General features: G+C 37.0%; 1 protein-coding gene across 1 annotated transcript in view; it reads left to right on the forward strand.

Annotated features, from left to right (window-relative positions):
- The first annotated feature begins 2,493 nt into the window (after positions 1-2,493).
- Positions 2,494-23,901, forward strand: part of Lin9 (lin-9 DREAM MuvB core complex component) — a 67,522-nt gene continuing 46,114 nt past the window's right edge. The window contains exons 1-6 of the mRNA XM_076831554.1: positions 2,494-2,572; positions 8,161-8,193; positions 11,020-11,114; positions 13,312-13,416; positions 22,013-22,146; positions 23,489-23,614. Coding sequence (XP_076687669.1) covers positions 2,494-2,572; positions 8,161-8,193; positions 11,020-11,114; positions 13,312-13,416; positions 22,013-22,146; positions 23,489-23,614 — 572 coding nt within the window. The remainder of the gene's footprint in view (positions 2,573-8,160; positions 8,194-11,019; positions 11,115-13,311; positions 13,417-22,012; positions 22,147-23,488; positions 23,615-23,901) is intronic.

The following is a 23,901-nucleotide window of genomic DNA, read 5'->3' on the forward strand; positions in this document are numbered from 1 at the left end:
CGAGTGAAATCTAAAATGGAGGCCAAGTTGAGAATGAATTTCCAGAAAAGTTGAGCAACTCTTGAAATGTTAATGAAGTCCCAAGAAAAACCCTAGGCCCAAAGTCCAACCCAAAGAAATGTTAATGAACAGCCCCAGCCGATTTGAAGATAGCCCATCCCAAAGAAGTGCTAATGAAGTCCTACCTGCCCAGATTACTTCTTTGGCCCACCAGTGTCCCACCCCTCAGGTCTTCCAACCTACATTACATCACTGAAAGAACTATAAAAAGGGGAAACAACCACACTTCCACGGATTCCACCTCTTGGGTCCCCTTCTTCCTCCTGGAGAAGTCTTTTCGGCTGTCCTTTAATAAACTTCTAATTTCTACTCTGACCTTGCCTGGTCATGTCTGGTGTTATTCTTCAACATTGGGGAAGCAACTACTCGTCACCGGTCAACAGCGGTAACACTCTGTTGGGAGTTGCAATTCACTTGTTAATTTGGGAGATAGTCATTTCTGAGACTTCTAAGTACCATCCCCAAAGTCTGGATGACTTCATTCCTATGGTAGGTATGTGCTCCAGGACAGATAAATCTGTCTAAAACTGGGAAGAAAGGTAATCCTGTTTCCTCTGGGGTTATGGACCAGAGTGAGATTAGGAAGGAGCAAGGACAGAGGAAGAGAAAAAAAAGTCCGTTTTAAAAATAAATTGTAGTGGCAAAGCACTAAGGAATATATCCAAAGCATAAAGTGGACTATTGTTACACTATCCCAGTACTCAATTATCCATGGCTTCACTAATGAGACTCTCTTCCTCACACCAGAGTGACTCAGCAAGCCCTTTTCCCCCATACTTCCTTGTTTCTTTGAGAGGTGGATTGCATCCCCCACAATGGGTCACATTCTACCCAGTGCCAGAGGTAGTAGTGGCTAACTGCTTAGAGTTAGTAGCTATTATAAGGTCTTTACATCTATCAACTCATTTAACCCTCTTATTACCTGCATTTTACAGATGAAAAGTTGAGAGACTCAGAATTAAGCCAAGAAGCAAACTTGTCTGAGATTATACAACTATCAGCCAGAATCCCAAACAGGTCTCCACACAACTTCTGAACTTCTACAGCCAGTTGAGGAGACAACTCTCTGCTGTTCTTGGCTTGCCCCAAAAGACTTCCTCCTGCCTGGTTTCCAAACTCTCATCTTGTTCCCCTTCAATCCATTTCTCAAAGTTTTATTCTAAAACAAATGGAAACATGCCACCCCCGTTATTTAAAATGTGACTTCGTCATTGCTACAATGCTCACAGCAAGTTCAATTTCTTAGCCTCGGCTGACCTGTTTGCTCTGTTCTTATCTCAATGTATCATCTTTTTGACTTCTTTTGATTTTCTGGAATTCATACATGTGGTTTTTTTCAATTCTTAACTGTCCTACCTCTTATTTCCCATAAATTCCTGGAGAAAAGGCTTGTTACTCAAAAACATTTGTTGAAGAATTTGTCCAAAAAAGAAAAAAAACAAAAACAAAAACAAAAAACCAAAAACAGTGGTTTATTACTGGAAAGTGTTACAAACAGGAATTTGTGAAATCTTTTGCTGGACTTCTTTCAATAAAGGATCAATTCTCATCCAGTTTCCTCATTACATTTAGATCAAGGTACTTAATCACCATGTAGTGCAACTGTTTTAGTATGTATCCCCAGGAAGCCATCACTTAGTCATTTTGTAGTTCTCTCCCAATTCACTACACGGACCATTGTTCAAAAGGATGCACAGGCTGAGCAGAACAGTTCTTAGCTGCCTGCCTAAATGACTAACTTCACGACCTCTCAAGGTCTCTTTACGGGCTGTACGGGGAGCTCATTTTCCAATCTTCAGGAGCTAGAGTCCCCGGCTCACCAGAGGCCGCTGAGATCCCGAGTCTTGGACCCACACACTAGGTAGCTGCAGCAGCTAAGCTCGGGGCTGGGGGTGACGGAGGAGCCTGAGAAACGTGGGTCTGGGGAATCGAGAATACTTGACTTCATGGAAAGCTCCGCTGGCGTAACGTGATCAACAACCAAGGGCTCTTCTCCCGTGTCGGGGCCACAGGTGCCCCCTCCCTGCCTCACGCTTCGGCCCGCCGGGGCCTTACTACCGTTCCCTTCTCGGAACAAACAGCCTGCAGTTCCCACAGCTGCAGCGTGAGCCGCGAAACGCGCGCCGGGAGCGAGCCCCGGAGAGGACAGGCGGGCGGGCGGCGCGGCCCGGGCGGGACTCTGGAGCTGGCGCTGCGCCCCCCGCGCTCGGGCGCCGGGCCTCTCCGCGCGGCCTCCCTCCTCCCACCCTCCGGCCCCGGGCGGGGGTGAGGGCGGAGGGCGAGGCGCGGCCACCCGGCGCACCCGCTTCCCCGGCAGGCGCAGGCGGAGCCGGGCCCGCCTCAGCCGGCCGCGGCGGGAGCAGCGCGGCGCGGCGCCGCGGGCAGCGAGCTCCGCATTCGAACCTCCCTCGCAAAGACAGTCTCCGCCCCACAATGCACCGCGGCGGGCAGCCTTTGAAAAAGCGGCGCGGCTCGTTCAAGATGGCGGAGCTCGACCAGTTGCCTGACGAGAGTGAGTAGCACCTCAAAGCACCCCCTTCTTCCCGCCGGCCGCCTGCCCCGCGGCTGCACCGGCTGGAATAGGCGGCCGTGCCCTCCGGCGGGTAGGTGGGCTGACTGCCAGCTCCACCGTGGTCCCCTAGTCTTCCTACTCCGGTGTTGCCACCGCGTCGCCGCCTTTGTTATGGTGTCTGTGTGTTGGTTTCTGGGGTTGTGCGAGCGCCAGGGCCGGAAACCGAAAGCCCGGGAGTCCAGCCTGTGCCGGGCGGAGGCGGTGGCTGCTCCCCTGGCCGGACTCCGGCCCCCGGCGGAGGTGGGGAAAGAGCAGCCCCCGGACACGGGGGCTGTCTTCGCCGCCTGCACCACTCGCCCGGCGCCGAGAGACGCCCGCCGGGGTTATGTAACTCGCCTGTCCGGGGGCCGGGAGAGGGCTTGGGCTGGGCATTGGGTGGTCACAGCCCCCTCTTCTTGTCCCAGCCTCTGATCTTGACAGCTCCTGCTTCTACAGGCACTTGTGATCTTCACTGCTCCCCCCGCCCCAATCGCGTCCACCCCTGGAAGTGTTTCCGTGTCAGAGGGTTGGCCCCTTCCCCTGGGACCACAGGTGGCTGTGGACCTTTCTGGAGATAATCCAGACTGGACACACAGTGTTCAAGGTAGCCCCCATCCCACAGACTTTCTTCTGTTAGGATGTATCTTAAGAATCATGGGGGTGTCTTTACACATGGAGATGACCAGCACAGACAGCATACATATACAGTTCTCTGCCTGACACCCACTCCTGGGCATTGCCTCATTTATCCGTGCTTACTCCCCCCACCCCCTTAAGACAGGGATACTCATATTTGTGTGGACTGGGCATCAAAGCTAGAATTGCTTTACCTGGTTATCATATATACATATATAGTTTAAGGATAATGAAACTAAAGTTTGTAATTTTCAGTATTGCATAAATTATACGGAAAAGCAGGTATTGCATTTGAGTTAGTTACAAAAATGGTCCTGAATCCCCACTCACTGAAGTTCGTGTATATGTATCACTTGGAGAGAGTTTTAGTATAACAAAAAGCTTACTCACTATTAAATCTATCTGCACACAAGGCAGACTTTAAAAATGAGAGCTCAAGATATTGCCAATGCTCATTATTTTGTGAGAACATATGTTCTTCATATGTTCTGAAGTTCAAAGTTTAGGTTGCCAAGCTGTGAAAAGTTTATATTCAAAGTGTTTGGGTTTTAAATGTGATCTAGACTAGCACTAAATCCCAAAAGAACTTTGTCAGTAATGGAAATGTTTTCTTTTGCAATACCTAGTAGGGTAGCCATTAGCCATATGTGGAACACTTTAAATGTGGCTACAGAGGAATGAAATTTTAAATTTTAATTAATCAATTTTAAATAGCTGGTGGCTACTGTATTGGACAGGGCACAACTGTAGACCATCCATGAATTTTATTGTTTCTTTTTTGGAGAATACAGTTGATTGTGATTTAGGTGGGCCTAATAATCATAGTGTGCTTACCATATGAAAAGCTTTTTCTTACTATGGTTCTTTGTAAAGACTTGGGATTTATACAACGTTCAAGTTCCAGCTACATTCTTAAACTGAATAACTTAATAATTTATATTAACTGTGTGACATCCCTTGGTACATTGGTGTGTTGGGCAGGGACATGCATGTTTGTGTGGTATATGTCTTATTTAGTCAGACTATAGCTTTGTTGAAAGCTAGAATTGCTTTACCTGGTTTTCATATATACATAAATACTTGACTTACATGGAACCAAATGTAGAGTAGTAGGCATTATTAATTAAAATGGACAGGATCTTGAAAAGGAAAAGTGATTTCAATTTAATACTGGAAATAGCAATTTTTTTTTTTTTGGCCAAGTTTAGTCTAGGGAGCTAGCTAATATATTAATAGCCATTGTAACATTATCAATAATAAAAGCTATAATTAATGGAATACTTACCTAGGAACCAGATGCTGTGCAAAATTTATTAATTTAATTTTCATTTGAATTGATGCAAGTATTCGAGGAAACTGAAGCTATCTTTAGCCCAGGTCTTTCCTTTGAGCTCCTCCTGTTCTTGATAATCTCTTGTTGTTTCATATCTCTTAAGTACTTCATAGGCCCCTTCAAACTTCATAGGTTCATAATCCCACCCCAGGATATAGATAACTTTCTTTGGTTCTTGTCTTAATGAATGGTTCCACTTTGCATTTAGCTGGCAGAGCAGAAACCTAGAGTATCTTTGGCACTTCCCTCTCTTTAATTTCACATGTTTAAACCTATGCTAAGACTTGGAACTTTAAAAAAATATATTTATTTTTTATTTGTAGTTGGACACAATACCTTTATTTTAATGTGGTGCTAAGGATTGAACCCAGTGCCTAGGCGAGTGCTCTACCACTGAGCCACCACCCCAAGTCTTGGAACTTTTATGACCTAAATATCTCTCAATTCTGCCTGCTTCTTACCATCACCTAGCCCAAGTTGTCATCATCTCTTTTGTACACTAATTACTTCAGCTTTCCATTAATCTACTCCTTCCCTTCAGATACAGGTCAGGGGGGATCCTTTCAAAATGTATGCATGCCATCCTCCTGTTTAAAACCCATTTGTAGCTAGCTATGAGGCTGTTTGTGATATGGCTACTCCCTATCTCTCCAGCTTCACTATGTATCACCCTATCATTCTATCCCTTTGAGTTACATCGGACCTTTCTCATTCTCACCAGGCTGTCTTTTCTGCAGGGCCTTTGCACATGCTATTCTCAACTGGAATACTTTTTCTCCCCTCACTTCCTGTTAACTTCTATTTATCATTTAGATCCCATTTTGAACTTCAGTAAGTTATTTTTCCATCCTCCTGGATGAGGTTATGTTTTTAAATCTTTTCGTACCACTGTGTAACTTCTTAGTGGCAGCTGTCACAGTTGCAGTTTCATGCTTGTTTATGTGATAATTCAGTTAGTAGCCTAACCAGATTAGAGCAGGTACTGTTTCTGTTTTTCTTTATACTGCATTCCCAGTTCTATGCATAACACCTGGCTTCCCCTTTGACCTTTTCTTTTATACTCTTTCCTTGTACAATAATTCGTTCCCCCAGCACCCCTCTCCTCTCATATTGTTTTTATATTCTAAGCTGTTTTTTCAGGGCTTTTCCCCTGTTTCTTCTGCCCATACATGCTTGCTGTGCTCTAATAGCTAGCTCTTTTCAGATGTTACTACCTCAGAGAAGCCTTCCCTAACTACTCTATATAAAGTAACTTCCCCCACATAAACATCACCCTGTTTATTTCCTTAATAACAATTGCCACAAACTATAATTATTATTTATATACTTGTTTATTGTATGTCTCTTTCCACTAAAATATAAACTCCCTGAGAGCAGAAGCTTTGTCTGTCTTGTTCCTTGGGGTAACCTCAGTCACTAAAACAGTTGCTGTTGTTCAGTGGCAGAGCACTTGCTTAGCATGCATGAGGCCCTAGGTTTGATCCCCAGCACCCCAAACAATACAAAACAGTGCTATGGCAAACATTCAGTAAATATTGGTTGAATGAATATCCAGTTAGTGTAGGATTCTAAATCAGGTTTACCTGCCTTTAAAATTCATGCTCTTTTTTTTTTTTAGAGAGAGAGAATTTTTTTTAATATTTATTTTTTAATTTTCGACGGACACAACATCTTTTTTTGTATGTGGTGCTAAGAATCGAACCCGGGCGCACGCATGCCAGGCAAGCCGCTACCGCTTGAGTCATCCCCAGCCCTAAAATTCATGCTCTTAACTTAAAAAGATTTTATAAATTGATCAAAATAATATTAATAGTAACCACTATGAAAATTAGCCATGTGCTGAGTATACTTTTACGTATATATGTTAACTCACTTACTCATTTGCAGATGAAGAAACAGCACAGAGAGGTTAAGTAATTTGGGGGAGGTAACATTGCTAAAGTGACAGAGCCAAGATTCAAACACAACTAGTGTCAACCTAGAACCTGTTGTTTTGACCACTAGGCAATACTGCCTCTCAGAAAAGGTTAAAAAAGATGGTAGGTCAGAATCTGTAAGATATGGTTCCTGTGTTCATGGAACAGAAATAGATATCCTTGTGGCTTATGCTTCTTCCTTCAGATCCCTGTTCCAACATTACCTTTCAGAACAGCTAATCATGAGCATTTCATATAAAAATAGTCTACCCTTCCCCTACTCCCACACTCACTGGCCCTTTTATCCTGCTGTACTTTTTTCCAGAGTGTTCACCACCACCTGTTGTGTATTTGTTTATCTCCCCTCAGTAGACATGTAAGTTTCAGAAGAACAGGACTGTTTTTGCTTTCTGTGATATCCCTGTTGCCAGAGCAGAGACTGATGGGCAGTTAGCTCTCAATACATACTCACTGCATGAGTGAATGGTTACTACTTTTTCCTCAAATGAACTGTATTTCTCTTACTAGCTGCAATGATATGGGCACTGTCTACTTTGCTGCTTTTCAGTTGTGTTGTTTTGTTTGAAGTTTTTAGCAAGATTTTATGGCATTCTTCCATGACTTTACTACCTTTGATCATTACACTTCAACACATTTTTTCCTATTGATTCTCCTGCACCCTTCATCCATAGATATTGTTCTTTATTCATACCAAAACCAAAAGCTCAGTTTCTCAAAGTGGGTTACCTCCTCTGAAAAGCTTTATTAATAGTATGGATTCTGCATTATGAGGAGCTTCCTGGTTATTCTAATATACCCTAAAGTTTGTTTTATGTAGTGAATCCCTTCAAGTTTATGCTAGCCCCTTTTGTTTGTTCTGCACTTCTTTTTTAAGTGTCATGCATACCTACATTCTAGAGTCTCTGAAATCATTTCCATTTTGCTTTTCTACTCTATTACCTCTTCTGATCTTTCCTGAATAAATGTCATTTCAGTTTCTCTTTTCTTTAGCATCAAAGTACACCACCCTGCCCCTCAGCAGTGCTAGGATTGAAGCTGGGACCTTGTGCATTCTAGGCAAGCACTCTACCAACTGAGTGGTATCTCCAGCCCATCAGAGCATTTTGAGTTAAGATCCAAAATTACTTCTGTCTCTATTCTTCTTTTTCCCTCTCTTTCTACATTTTCCTGTCCGGGAATGGTTTCCAACTCTCACAGCTTTTAACAAGACTCCCAGATGTCTCTCCAATTTTTTCTTACCCTATTTGAGTTCTGGTTTATAGTTTGAATTGTATACTAGTTATTTCTTGGATAGATAGAACCCAGGGGCACTTTACCCTTAAACTTTATCCTCAGCCTCCCTCCTTGTTTTTTGTTTGTTTGTTTGGGTTTTGTTTTTTTGTTTGATTTGGTTTGGTTTTTTTGGAGACAGCATCTCTCTAAGTTGCCAGGATTGGCTCTGAACTTGTGATCCTTCCAAGTAGCTTGGATTATTGGTGTGTGCACTATGTCTAGCCATCTACTTATTTCTAATTGCACATACCAGCATCATTTCAAACTCAACATTGCTCAAATGAAATGGATTACTTTTACCCTCAAATCATGTTCTTTTTCTCACTTTGATTTTTGAAATGATTATTAATTTGTTTTGTTTTTTATTGCAGGCTCTTCAGCAAAAGCCCTTGTCAGTTTAAAAGGTAAGAATTATATTGTTTTGGGGGATGTTTATAACCTAGGAATTTAATTAATAAAATTAATTTTGATATTATTTCTCTTTCCTTCTAAGTTATTATTTATTTTAGCTATTGATTTTTACTGATAACTTGAAATTCATAAGCTTTTAGAACATATAAATTGTCCTGAATTATTAGAAATTAAGAAAAATTTTTTTTCTTAAAATTATTTTAAAAACTCCAAACTACACATTCTAGAAAGATCTTATATAAATTTAAAGCATTTATTAAACCTGTGCTGAGCTGTATGTTTGCATAATGGTTTATCTTTTCTTCTAAGTAATAATGCAAGTTCCCTGCAATAAAAGAAGAATAGTACTTTTCTCTTAATGAGAAAAAGCTAGATGACATTCCTTGATCTCATTATTTCTTTTGAATAGGTACAGTAAACTAGCCCTCTTAATATGGTTCGTTTTAAATTTTATCTCTTGGTTAAGATTCTTCTAGGTAAATAAATTGGGAACCAAGCTAAATATTGTCAAAATTCATTAGTCCTTTGTGTCTTTAAAGCTACTGTGTTGTGCTTTGTAGTGATTTATCAAATGAAGACCTGTTTGAGACAACTTATCTTCTAGAATACCTTGGTTGGTTTGCCTAAACAGATCAATTCCATCACTCTTTTTTTTTTTTGGTGCTGGGGATTGAACCCAGGACCTCATCACGTACTCTGTCACTGAGCTATATCCCACACCCTCCACTTCTTTTCTTTTGTCCTTCTTAAAATATACATGTAGGGTTGAGTGCCCATGCCTGCAATCCCAGTGACTCAGGATACTGAGGCAAGAGGATCGCAAATTTCAAGGCCAGCCTCATGCAATTTAGTAAAACCCTGTCTCAAAATAAAAATAAAAAAGGGATGGGGGTATAGCTCAGGGTAGAGTGCCGTAGATTTAGTACCCAGTATCACTCATATCCACGTGTGCGCGGGCGCGCGCGCGCACACACACACACACACAAATATCTATAGATCAGTCAATCTAGGGGGTAGGATTATAGAGCAATGGTAGAAAACTTTCCTAGTGTGTGTGAGGCCCTGGATTCAATCCCTAGTATTGGCCTCCACCCTGCAAAATAGATAGATAGATATCTGAAAAAGTATTCTAATCTTTTTCTCCCAATATTAAATCCATTTTTCTTTGTTTTCTTTTCTGGAGACAGGTCTCCCTATGTTGCTCAGACTAACTTTGAACCCCTGGGCTCAAAGTATCCTCCCAAATAGCTGCAGCAATAGGTGTACACTACCATGCCTGGCTATGTTTTATTTATTTTGTATGTGTGTATGATTTTTTTTTTTTTTTTTTAAAGAGAGAGGAGAGGGAGAGAGAGAGTTTTTCATATTTATTTTTTAGAAATCGGCGGACACAATATCTTTGTTTTGTATGTGGTGCTGAGGATCGAACCCGGGCCGCACGCATGCCAGGCGAGCGCGCTACCGCTTGAGCCACATCCCCAGCCCCATGATTTTTATTTATTTGTTCACAGTGCTGGGGATCAAACCTAGGGCCTCATACACACTAGGCAAGCACTGTACCACTGAGTCACACCCCTGGTCCTATTTCGTTTTTAAAAAGAATCATACAGGGATTGGGGTTGTGGCTCAGCAGTGGAGTGCTAGCCTAGCACGCATAAGGCCCTGGGTTTGATCCTCGGCACCACATAAAAGTAAACAAGTAAAATGGAGATATTGTGTCCAACTACAACTGAAATAAATAGATAAATATTTAAAAAAAAAAAAAGAAGAAGAAGAATTATACAGGGGCTGGGGTTGTGGCCACCTAGCACGTGTGAGGCGCTGGGTTCGATCCTCAACACCACATAACAATAAATTTTAAAAAAAGGCATTGTTTCCAACTACAACTAAAAAATGAATTATACAACTAATATAAATTTCTTTTAGAAATTACTGATGAGCAACTCGAGAGACTAAAAATAATTATCCTATCTATACTCATCCCAGTTTTCTATGAATCTCTACATATTTAAATATACCTTTCTACAAAAATTAAACTCACTCCCTTTTATTTTTATAATATATTTAATCAATCACTTGTTTGAATTCTTCCTGGTTGTATACAACTCCATAGACCTTTTTTTAAATTAAGAAAAACAGAAAAAAAAAGGGGGCTGGGGATGTGGCTCAAGCGGTAGCGCACTCGCCTGGCATGCGTGTGGCCCAGGTTTGATCCTCAGCACCACATACAAGCAAAGATGTTGTGTCCGCCGATAACTAAAAAATAAATAATAAAATTCTCTCTCTCTTAAAAAAAAAAAAAAAGAAAAGAAAAACAGAAACATCACATTAATTTTATTTTCATATATCAAGGGTTCCACATTTACTTACGTGTGGTACTGAGGATCGAAACCAGTACTTCACACATGCTAGGCAAGCGCTCTACCACTGAGCCACAAACCCAGCCCCAAGGGTTCCACATATTGAAGCAAAAAAACGTGTGTCCTAAATTAGGAGTTAGAGTTAAAGGAAGAGATAGTTTTAGCAATTGAAGTGGAGGAATTATTAAAAAACAAAAAGAAAGGGGAAAAGATGGTATATGTTTCAGTATAGAAATTCAATACTTTCAAGATGTATCACTTTATGAACTTATTAAGGGAATTGAACAGAAAAATATAGATAAGATTTTTTATTCAAAATAAACTAAAATTATTACTACTGTATTTTTTCCACATGGGTGTATATTTCATATATATTGCTACCATTAAACAGATAGTGCTCACGGTATGAAATCCTTTGAACTAAACTTAAATTTTATTAGTATTAATTATTCATTACAGAGGGAAGCTTATCTAACACATGGAATGAAAAGTACAGTTCTTTACAGAAAACCCCTGTTTGGAAAGGCAGAAATACAGGCCCTGCTGTGGAAATGGTAAGGAATGCATTTTTCTTAGATTTTAATGATCATAGCTAACTTTTATTATTGTCATGTATACATTTTTATAAGACAGGAAAAAATGTCCAAGGTTTTTTTTATAACCACAAGAATTTGAGTGTTTAAGTAAAGGGTCATTGAACAGTATTTGACCTTAGATAAATTATCTGTAGTCAGTGATATCTGGTCATAATTAAGTATTTTAAAAAGAATTGTAGTGTATTTAAATAGGAAAAAAACAAACAAAACCCCAGCAATAGCCAAAAGTCTTACTTTTTCTTTTTAAATTTGTTCTACTTAGTTATACGTGACAGCAGAATGCATTTCAATTCATCATACATAAATGGAGCACAACATTTCAATTCTCCAGTTGTACACAGTGTAGACATACCATTTGTGCAATCATACGTGTACCTAGGGTAATCATGTTCATCTCATACCACCATCTTTCCCACCCTCATAATCCCTCCTTCCCCTCCCCTTCATCCCATCCAAAGTTCCTCCATTCTTCCCATGCACCATTCTAATCATAGATCAGCATCCACTAATCAGAGAAAATACTTGGCCTTTAGTTTTTGAGGATGTGGGGGAAAAGGTACACTCATTCATTGCTGGTGGGACTGCAAATGGATATAACCACTTTGGAAAGCAGTATGGAGATTCCTCAGAAAACTTGGAATGGAACCACCATTTAACCCAGGTATCCCACCCCTTGTCTATACTTAAAGGACTTAAAATCAGCATACTATAGTGACATAGGCACACCAATGTTTATAGGAGCTGAATGCACAATAGTTAAACTGTGGAACCAACATAGATGCCCATCAATAGCTGAATGGATAAAGAAACTGTGCTGTGAATTGATGCAAACATACTTTATATATAGAGATACAAAAAATTGTGCTCTATATGTGTAATAAGAATTGTAGTGCATTCCACTGCTGTCGTGTATTTAAAAAAAATTTAAAAATCAATTAAAAAAAAGAAACTGCTATATATACACAATGGAATATTACTCAGCATTAAAAGAGAATAAAATTTTGGCATTTGCTCGTACTTTTTAATAGATACACAAAAAGTTTCTTGTGACTCTCGTTCCTACAGCAAGATATATAAATAAGTGTTAGGTATTAAAATCTTGTCAAGGATTAGTGCATTTGGAGGTGAAAAGTAGAAATGAGCATTAAATTTCATGACTAACAATTTTCAGATCTCTGTCTCTCGCCTGCCCAGTCAGGTAGCTAACAGGTTTTAGGGGTCAATCATCAAACAAGTCTAGAACTTGGATGTACAGCAGCAGTAGCCTGGGTAGTGGCCACAGTGTATGTAGGGAATTTTTTAGTTCCATCGCATCAGTTTCATCATTCTCTTCCTCCTCTCTGCTCATGGTCAGAGAAGGGGGATAGGGTAGAAGGAATTTAAATATGGGCTTTGAAGTGTAAAGACACAGTGGGTTTAATTTTAATTTGGTCTGTTGGTTACTGACCAAATTTTGTTAGCTCTGTGTACCCATTTTCCCTACAAATAGGCCTGAAAATCTTTCCTGAGTGGAGGGAAATCTTTTAGAAAAGGATGTGGGTCTTATTTCTGTTGTGTTTATTCATGAAACCTCTAAACCTAAGGTAAACTATAAATTTTGAAAAAAATATTACCCATTAATGTATTATGTACTTTTGCTACTTAATTTTTTTTTTAAAGACTGTTTTCAAGTATCTTGTTTTTTTCTTACAAATGGAAATTCAATTAATAATTTTGACAGCTGATCTAGTATAATATTATATACATTTAGGCATATTATTCTAGAGTCATTTAATGTGTTTGTTCCAGCCCAACTTTATGCAGCAGACATGTAATTCACCCAACTGGTATTAACCAATATAATTTGAACTGGAATTTCCAGAATTTATTTTCCTATCCTCATCATCTAAGGCTTCCAGACTATTAAGGAGCTTAGGTTTTAGTTTTAGTTTAATCAGAGAAGTATTGCATTTGTGAACACATTGCATAAATATATATTTTTGTTTTCTAAATCTTAAGATTATATGGCTTTATGTACTCTGTAATACTCATACTTAGTCCTTTCATTACTGTTGATAATCCAGAGTTAGCTGTGTTTTCCAAATATAGGATTATATTTTGGAACAAAAATGAGGAGTATTCTGCTTTTTCATTAAATAAAAAATTTATATCATAGCCTTTTAGAAATTCAAAACGAAGTCGACTCTTTTCTGATGAAGATGACAGACAAATAAATACAAAGTCACCTAAAAGAAACCAGAGGGTTGCAATGGTTCCACAGGTATGTGTATGCTAAAATTTTTTCATGTGAAAGGAAGTAAACAGTTGTTCAATGCAATAAAGTTGATATATATTCTTTTATATTTGTGTAACAGTTTCATTTCTTTAATTCAGTACTGCTGCTCAGATCCTATTTTAGTGACCTAGAAAATTTTATGGGTTTTTTGGGTAACTTTAAACCAGTAGAAAGCCAGTCATCATTCGGTAACCATGAAGATAGTTGACATTAAACAAATTTGATTTGGCAGTATCAAATCAGTTTGGAATTTTGCATGGAAATAAGTGGGGGGAAAATGTTTAACTTTATCACCAAGGGAAGTATTTTCTTTATCCAAAAGAAGAAAATATATAACATGAAATCATATTTCCTTTTCTTTTTTATTTTTATTTTTATTTTTTGGAGGTGCTGGGGATCAAACCCAAAGCCTTAGACATTGTCAAGCACTGCACCACTGAACTATACCCAACCTCTCCTTTTATATTTTTTACATTTTTAAAAAACTCATTGGGCAGGTAAGAATCAAAGGAATGAAAATTGGACAAGAAAATATTAACTTTAAGAATAATGTAATTTTTCTCCTATCAAATTTATAACTTGAGGACTGGGGATGTGGCTCAAGCGGTAGCGCGCTCGCCTGGCGTGTGTGCGGCCTGGGTTCGATCCTCAGCACCACATACAAACAAAGATGTTGTGTCTGCCGAAAACTAAAAAATAAATATTAAAATTCTTTAAAAAAAAAAAAGAAACTTTAAAAAAAAGAAATTTATAACCTGATATAATTATTCCTATTTTTGTTCTTTTTAAAATATTTTTAGTTGTCAGTGGACCTTTATTTTATTTATTGATATGTGGTACTGAGAATCAAATTCAGTGCCTCACATATGCTAGGCAAGCACTCTGCCACTAAGCCACAGACCCAGCCTTCATAAAGTATTATAAAGCAAAAATTTTCAATACAATAATAGAAGTGGGTTTCTCATCAAATAAAGACATGCCCGGTAATATGCCCTACCCCCAAACTCTCAACTTTATGATAATTTTAAAAAGTAAAATATGTTCATGTTTTGTAGAATGAAAAAAATGCGTCTCAAACTTTTTTTTTTTTTTTTTAAAGCATCAAGAAAATGTACAGAAACGCCTGACATGCAATTTAAATTTTTTATCTCATTGAAAGTAAAATGTTGTGTTTCTTGGCTTGGTAGATGTTGAATACAAGGTCAAATGAATATAAGAAATAGCTAAATAACAATTCTGTTAGATTTTGGAAGAACTGTGTTACGGAAAGTCTGCATGATTCACACATACAGAAAACTTTGGTCTTTGTGACTCTGAAACAGCCCTGTCCAAGCTCTATCCACTGCCCTCTCTCCCAGGCACATTACTCCTTCTTGGACTGTTTCTAAAGTTTTTTCTAATTCTGCGCAATACAGAACAGTTATAACATAAGACAAATATGATGTGAGATTTCTTTATATGGGAAAGTTTTATATACTCCTGAGTTTTTCTCTACTAGTCTTTACACCTCTTAATTTTTTCTGTTTTCTTTTATGTGATGTGGCTTATTCTCTTACCCTTCTAGTCCTATTCTCTAAATCTGATGCATTTTGACCATATGTTTGCTTGTTTTTGGGTGCTGGGGATTAAACCCAGGACCTTGCACTGCCAGGCAAGTGCTTTTCCTGTGAGCTACATCTGAGCTTCTCTGTGTACTTATTTAAAGAACACCATCCAAAATTCAAGAATTATGAAAACCAACTTGTATTGAGTACTTACTAAGCATTTCATATGTATTACTTTAATCTTCAACAACCCCACGAGATAGATTACTATTCCATTGCTCCTCATTTTGCATATGAAAAAGCAGACATACAGAAGTTAAATATCTTGCTCAAGATCAGAAATCTGGAAAGTGAAGGCTGATACTAACATGGTAGGCAGCCTATCTGCAGAGTCCTGCTTTTTTAAATGAACAGGTTTATTGATGTATAACCACATATTAGATAATTCATCTACTTAAAAAATATGCTTTCATGGTTCTTAACATGCACGGTCATCACCACAATTTTAGAATATTTTCATTACCTGCAGAAGAAACCTTGTACCAAGTAGTAGTCACTCCTCATTTTTCATTTATTGAATATACCCTCAGTATAGTTGCTACAAGGATATTTACATTTAAAATTTGGAAGATACTATCAAATAATTATCCATAAAAGTTTAATAATTTATATTCCCACTAACAGTTTGAATTTATTTCCTCACACCCAACAGGAATGTCTTTAACATAATTTTATTATATGTTACTAGATGTATGTAAATACATCCAACCAATATCCAACTTAAAAATGTGGGCCACTGATTCAATAGAAAGAAGTAGCACTTTTTGTGATAAGAATATTTGATGGTAATTTGGTTGTTATGCTAAGCATCTCCTGACTTTCAAAATTTTTATTTTTACATTAAAATTTTAATTTTCCAAGTATGAGATCCTGAATTGGATTCTAAAACAGATTACTATTAGTTTAAAAAAAAAAAGGTGGAATTCAAATAAAATTCTTAATTTAAGACAGTTGTCATAGGAAATATGTAGTAGTATTTAACACATATAGTTTTTTAAAATGTAAATGTCTTTCCAATTACACTTTAGCATCATTCCCCTGATATTGTTCCATACATCATTTGTATCTTTTTTTTACCCTATTCAAAAGTTTTTGGGTTTTTTTGAGTCAGACACAATGGTGCACATCTGTAATCCCAGCTATTCAGAGGCTGCCAGGAGTATCACAAGTTTAAGGCCAACCTCCCAATTTAGGGAGACCTTTCTTCAAAATAAAAATAAAAAAGGCTGGGGATATTTCTCGGTAGACTGCCCTGGGTTCACAATCTAGTACCACTAAAAAAAAAAAAATTTTTTTTTTCCTCTGATCTGGCTACATTGATACATAGGCAAACAGAATTCAATATTTTGTTTCTTTTTACCAATGTATAATATTCATTCTTATGCAATACCATAATTTATTTACAAGTTCTCCCATTTGGGAGCATTTAAATGGTTTCTAAGTTTTCACTCTTAAAAACAATGCTGCAGTGAACATCCCAAGCATGTTTGTATAAATTTGCAAGTGTATTTCTAGGACAGATGCCTAAAATGTGGAATTGCTGGATCATAGGGTATGCACATTTAAAGTTTTTAAAGTAGTGCCAAATTATGCTTTCTCCCAACAATATAGCAGAATCCTTGTTTTCCCAGATGCTGGCCAACTCAGTATATAACCAAACATCCAGATTTTTTGTAATCTGATATGTAGAAATAAACTCTTTTCCCGCTAGCCCTGGGGAATCAACCCAGGATCACTCTACCATTGAACCACATGGTTGGCTCTTTATACTTTTTATTTTGAGATAGGGTCTAAGGAAATTGCCAATTCTGGCCTCAAACTTGCTATTCTCTTGCTTTAGTCTGAGTAGCTGGGATTACATGTGTGTGCCACTGTGCCTTGTTTTTGTTGGCATTTCATCTATAAGTGAGGTTGAGATACTTTTCAATGTTCAAAACTATTTCTTTAAATTGTTTCTCTATTGGATTTTAGTTGTTTTCTTGCTAATTGATAAGACTTTTATATGTATTAAGAATATTAACCCTTCCCTGTTTATATTGGTTATAATTTTTTTTCTTTTTTGTAGTTTGGATTTTGCTTTTGCTTCTATATTGTTCATCAAGCAGGATTTCAAAAAAATTAAGGGTCATATATAACTGTGCTTTTTATAACTTCTTGAGTTTGTCATGCTTGGAAAGGCCTAGGTCCCTAACCTAAAATTTATAGTCTGAGAATTCTTACATATTTCTTCTTACTTTATTTTTTTTAGATTTTTAAATCTTCAATATATTTGGAACTTATTTTGGATTAAGTAAGGAAGTTAAACTGCAGCCTATTTTTTTCTCCCCAGGTTCTATTAGTTGGTCTGGTGATATTTAATATAATCCATCTTTTATATATTTATTTAAAATGCTTTCTTCATCACAGACTAAATTCCTATATATATATATGTGGGGTTACTTCTAAACTTTCTATTTCTGTGTCTACTGAGTGTTTATATGTGCTAATGTCAAATTGTTTTAGCATGACTTTATGTTATCTTTTAATGTCTGGCAAGATATTATGTATGTTTATTTTTTTAGATTTTTTGCTGAGTATTCTTGGACATTTATTTTATGTATTTTTTTTTTATATTTTTTGCTCTGTATTCTTGGACTTTTATTTTTTCACATGAACTTTAGAATCAACTTGAGTAGGAAAAAATTTATTGGGATTGCATAATATTATAAACTTATTTATAGGAAATGACATATATAAAATGTAGACTACTTATTCAAGAACTGGTTGTGATTCCACTTATTTAAGTTCTTAATTGCTCTCAATAGTTAATTTTTTTCCATTTCTTTGCACATTTCTTAGGTATATTCCTAGATACTTAATATTTTGTTCTTATCATTTTTATTATCAAAAATAGGATTTTTCTTATTTTTGCTTCATCCCCCTATTGGGGATTGAACTCAAGGGTGCTGTACCACCAAGCTACATCCCTAGCCCTTTTTTATTTTTTATTTTGAGACAGCGTCTCTAAGCATCTGAGGCTAGCCTCAAACTTGCAATCTTCCTGTCACATCCTCCTGAATTGCTAGGATTAACAGGTGTGTGTACTCAGCTTTTCTTTTATTATCTAACCATTACTCATTTATTTTTAGAAAAGACAGTGTTTTTTTTTTATATGACTCTTTTTAAGATACTGATCTTTACATATCACCTTTGTATTCATCTACTGTATTTAATTTTCTTTTAATGATTACAGTTTTTTTTTTTTTTTTTAGTTTTCTGGGACAGTCATGTCACTTGAAAATAGTGGTAGTTATGTCTTCTTTCTGTTTTTTATTTCTCTTACCTATTTGGCCAATTCCTTCAAAATCATGTTTAAAAATAATAGTTGATCTCTTGGTTATATTCCTCATTTAAATTAAAGTGATTTTAGTATTTTATTTTTTAGTACCAGGGACTGAACCCAGCGGTGCTTAACTACTAAGCCATATCCTTAGCCTTTTGTATTTTTTATTTTCATATTTATTTATTTATTTTGGTGTAACGGGGATTGAACCAGGGCCACTTGGCCACTGAGCTACATCCCCAGCCTTATTTTGTATTTTAAAGACAAAGTCTCACTGAGTTGCTTAGCACCTTGCCATTGCAAGGCTGGCTTTGAACTTGTGATCCTCCTGTCTCAGCCTTCTGAGCTACTGGGCTCATAGGCATGTGCCACTGTGCCTTGCTGTATTTTTTATTTTGAGACAGGATTTCACTACATTGCTTAGGGCCTCACTAAATTGATGAGGCTAGCTTTGAACTTGAAATCCTCCTGCATCAGCCTCCTTAATCCTAGTGTGTGTGCCACATGTGCCCAGCTGTTTTTAGTATTTTAACATTAAGAATGATACTGATTTCTTTTTTCCCCACTACTGGGTATCAAACCTAGGGCCTTAGCTTGCTAGGCAGGGGTTTTACTACTGCACTATATCTCCAACCCAGTACAGATTTTTGGATTGGAGTTTGAAAAAATGGGTTTTATCAAGTGTTTTTTTTAGTCTGTTTTCTCTTGCTATGACTGACTACTAACAAGTAATTATTTATAAAGAAAACTAGTTTATTTTGGCTCAAGGTTCTGGAGGTCTAAGAGTGTAAAGAGTGTAGTATTGGCATCTGCTCAGCATCTGATGCGGTCCTTCTTGGCTCTGCTGGATCATGGTATGGTATATCATATCACATGCCAAGACAGAGCAAGTGTGCCAGAGAGATCTTGCTTTTATAAAACAAAGCTACTCTTAACAAGCTATTAATCTGTGAGTGGATTAATCCATTCATATGTGTGGAGCCCTCATGATGTAACACCTCTTAAAGGTCCTCTCAAATACCATTAACATGTTACTTTGGAGATTAAGTTTCAACTCATGAAATTGAGTGGACACATTGAACCTATTGCATCAAGTTATGAAAGGATCCATTTATTTTTATTTTGTTGGTCTGTCTAGTTCAAGGTTTGTTGATCTTTTCAAAGAATTTGTGGTTTCACTGATTTTTTTAAAAATTTCTGTTTATTTCTGCTTTAATCTTATTTCCTTCCTTCAGGTTGCTTTGCATTTATTTTGCCTTCCTTTTTCTTGTTTCTTACAGTGGAAAGGTAGTGCTATGATTTGTTTTCCCACAGTTTCAAGTGTTGAAATATAATCCCTACTATGAGGTATGAAGATAATGGAAACTTAAAATCTGACTATGGTGTTTAAATGCGGGGCCTTTGGGATGTGATTAGATAAGGTCATGGGGTGGAACCTCAATGATTGAATCCTGTTGGCTTTTTTTTGGGGGGGTCCTGGGGATTAGACTTGGGGGTACTCAACTACTGAGCCACATCCCCAACCCTATTTTGTATTTTATTTAGAAACAGGATCTCACTGAGTTGCTTAGTGCCTTGCTTTTGCTGAGGCTGGCTTTGAACTCGTGATCCTCCTGTCTTAGCTTCCTGAACTGCTGGGATTTATAGGCATGTGCCACCACACCTGGCTCCTGTTGGCTCTTATAAGAAGATGGAGAAAGATCAGACCAATACTTAGACACACAATCCATAAGCTCCTTGACTTTTACCATGTAATGTCTTGCATTGCCTTGGGACTCTGTCCTCAGAAGGCCATCACTAAAATGTGGCCCCTTGACCTGGAACCTCCAGAACTGTAAGCTGAAATAAATTTCTTTATAACTTAACTACTCTATGGTACTATGTTATTGGCAACAGAAAAGAGGTTAATATTGGTAGTTTGAGATCTTTCTTTTTTTCTAATACAGATTAGACTTAAAACTAAAGTTTATAGATTAAATTTTCCTTTAAGCACTACATTAGTTCTATCATAAAATTTTTGATGTTGTGTATTTGTTTTTCATTCATTCATTTCACCTATTTCCATTCTAGTGAGTCTGTTTTTTGTTTTTGTTATATTTTGATACTGGGGATTGAACCCAGGGGTGCTTAACCATTGAGCTACATCCCCAGTCCTTTTCATATTTTGTTTTGAGACAGGGTCTCACTAAGTTGCTTAGGGCCTCGCTAAGTTGCTGAGGCTGGTTTTCAACTCATGATCCTCCTGCCTCAGCCTCCTGAGCTCTGGGATTACAGGCATGCAGCATTGTGCCCAGTCTATTAAGTTTGTTTTTAATGGGTATTATTCATGTCTTTAGCATCAGTGGAGGTGATTATGACTTTTCTTGTTTTGATTTATTAATAATGAAAATGCATTAATAATTTCCAAATATTGTATCATCCTTATATACTTGATATGAATTCCACTAGGTTGTGTTGTATTCTTTTTATGTTCCAGTGGTAAAGTTTTTTTTTTTTTTTTTTTTTTTTTTTTAAGTTTTCTTTTAGTTGTAGCTGGACACAATACCTTTATCCTATTTATTTTTATGTGGTGCTGAGGATTGAACCCAATGTCTTACACGTGCTAGGCAAGTGCTGTACCGCTGAGCCACAGCCTCAGCCCCAAGTTTCTTTTTTTTTTATATTTATTTTTTAGTTACAGGTGGACACAATATCTTTTTTTTATTTTTATGTGGTGCTGAGGATCGAACCCAGTGCCTCATGCATAATAGGCAAGCACTCTACTGCTGAGCCACAACCCCAACCCAAGTTTCTTTTTTTTTTAATATTTTTTTTTAAAGAGAGAGAGAGAGAGAAAGAGAGAATTTTTTAATATTTATTTTTTAGTTATCGGCGGACACAGCATCTTTGTTTGTATGTGGTGCTGAGGATCAAACCCGGGCTGCACGCATGCCAGGCGAGCGCTACCGCTTGAGCCACATCCCCAGCCCCCAAGTTTCTTTTTAATTAAGCTGTTATTAAGGATTTTAAAAATCCATACTTGTGAGTGATATTTTCTGAGTTTTCTTTTATTATACTTTGCAGCTTTTGTTATCATGCTGACTTAACACTAGTGAAGCTTTTTTCCCTTCTTCAGTAATCTAAAATATTCGGATGGCGTTAGAGTTCTCTGACTTGGTATAGAATTCACTTCTGGGCCCACTGCTTATTTGCATGCATCTGTGTATTCCCTCTTTCTGCCTTCTCAGCAGAGTACCTTTATTATTTTTATTTTTTTGGTTGCTGGGAATTGAATCCAGGATCTCAAGTGTTCAGCCACTGAGCTACATACCCAGCCCAGCAGAGTTCCTCTTACTGAACTCTTCTGACCCATGACGGGTAGGAATATTTCATATGAATCTCTTCTTCCTGTGTACTTAAATTGATAATGTGTTGCAGTGTGAACATGATGGGGGCAAATATTTCACTTTCCTTGTGAGACTGTGTTGTGAGACTTGAGGCTTTAACTTTGTCAGAAATAATCATGTTTGTTTATTAAACAATAAATTCCATGTTAAGTGCTATAAAAATTTTTGAGTACTTAATATAACTTACCTTTTTAAATCACTGTTTTAAATGTTTATTTTTACTTAATAGAGCTACAATTTATCTTTTCTTTTTTTTTTTAATCATATAGAAATTTACAGCAACAATGTCAACACCAGATAAGAAAGCTTCACAGAAGATTGGTTTTCGGTTACGGAACCTACTCAAGCTTCCCAAAGCACATAAGTGGTGCATATATGAGTGGTTCTATTCAAATATAGATAAGTATGTATCATGACTTATATCATGAATATTACTTGAACTAGAAATTTTAAGTTTTTCAAATGTTATGAACTGCAACTTTTTTAGTCTTATTTTGATTTTAAATCTTATTTTTCTTGAGTTCACTTTTCTTTTTCTCTCTCTTTTTTTTTTTCTTTTCTTTTTATACATGGTCTTGTTATATTATCCAGACTGGTCTCAATTCCTTGGCTCAAATGATTCTGCCTCAGGCTCCCAAGTAGCTGGGACTACCAGTGTATGCCACCATACTCAGCAGTTGAATTCAGTTTTCTATTCTTCATTGTAGTTGGATTTATTTCTGTTTCCCATAGTTTTCTACCCTAGCCCTTTGGGGGAATTTTTTGTTAAAAATTAAATGAAAGTATAATTTCTGCATTATGGTTAACAAAGACTATAAAGATATCCTAAACAAAGTTCCATTATTTGCAATGAATGAGATTTATTTTATAAATCTAGTGCTAGTGTAATAATATAGAAACTATTATTAATGGTAAAAATGCCTCAGTAAGATGTTTTAGAAGGGTAATCTTTATATTTTAGGGATGATACTTAAGCATTTTAATTATACATAAATGTTTAAGTAGAAGAGATTTGGCTGAAATCCAGTTATTTGACAATAGAAGTTAATGAGGAAAAGTTCTGATTTCTAATTTATCCTTGTATGGCTGTTATTGGTGCATATTGTGCTGGCTATTTATCTTTATTTTCCTTTTAGTTTCCAAACCATTACCTTCTGAAGTTTGTGAATCTAATGGTTGTACATATTTGAGCACAAGGCACTATTGTATGAGACTGGATTCGTGGTTTCTCACACTGTGAATAGTATTTTATTTTTTTCACACGTTTTCAGTAGGTTTAAGAAAGCTTTCAGGATGTCCTATTGTGACCTGAGTTCTTCTGGGATTCCCTAAAACTAATCTGATCCTCTGGCATCCTCCAAGCTTAGTCACAAAGAGTCATACTCTTGGGGCAAAGATGCTTTATAGCTGGCATTATTGTTTGTCTTTATCAGATATAATGCCAGGGCCAGGACAGCATCCCAAAATATATAGTCATATAGATGATTGAACAAAATCAGTTTCTTCTGGAATCTCACAAGCAATATTTCTTGAGTAATTTATATACAAACAGTTGTTTCACAGTACCAAGGATTTAGTTTCAATATTTTGAATTTGTATCTGTTTTTTCTATAAATAGGATCAATATGAAAGTTTGATATTTTTTGATTAGTATGGTGTGGAAAATTGGAATGCATATTTTGAATTTTGTGTCTTTTAAGAAAACAACATGCATTAACCAACAAAATACCATTTCTGTTTTACAGACCACTTTTTGAAGGTGATAATGACTTCTGTGTATGTCTAAAGGAATCTTTTCCTAATTTGAAAACAAGAAAATTAACAAGAGTAGAATGGGGAAAAATCAGGCGGCTTATGGGAAAACCACGGAGGTAAAAAAATATTATTTTTTTAAAATAAAAATAATAAATAGATGATAGTATCATTATGACATTAATTATGTGTGTGTGTGTGTGTGTGTGTGTTATTGGGGATTGACCCAGGAGTGCTCTACCATTGAGCTACATTCTTAGTCTTTTTATTTTTTATTTTGAGGCAGGGTCTATGCTGAGGCTGACCTTGAACTTGCAGTTCTCCTTAGCCTTCCTAGCCACTGGAATAACGTGTGTGCACTACTGCACCTAGCCATTAATTTTTTTGTTTTTAATCTATAGATGAC

This window comes from Callospermophilus lateralis, chromosome 13 (assembly GCF_048772815.1).
Source record: "Callospermophilus lateralis isolate mCalLat2 chromosome 13, mCalLat2.hap1, whole genome shotgun sequence".
NCBI lineage: Eukaryota > Metazoa > Chordata > Mammalia > Rodentia > Sciuridae > Callospermophilus > Callospermophilus lateralis.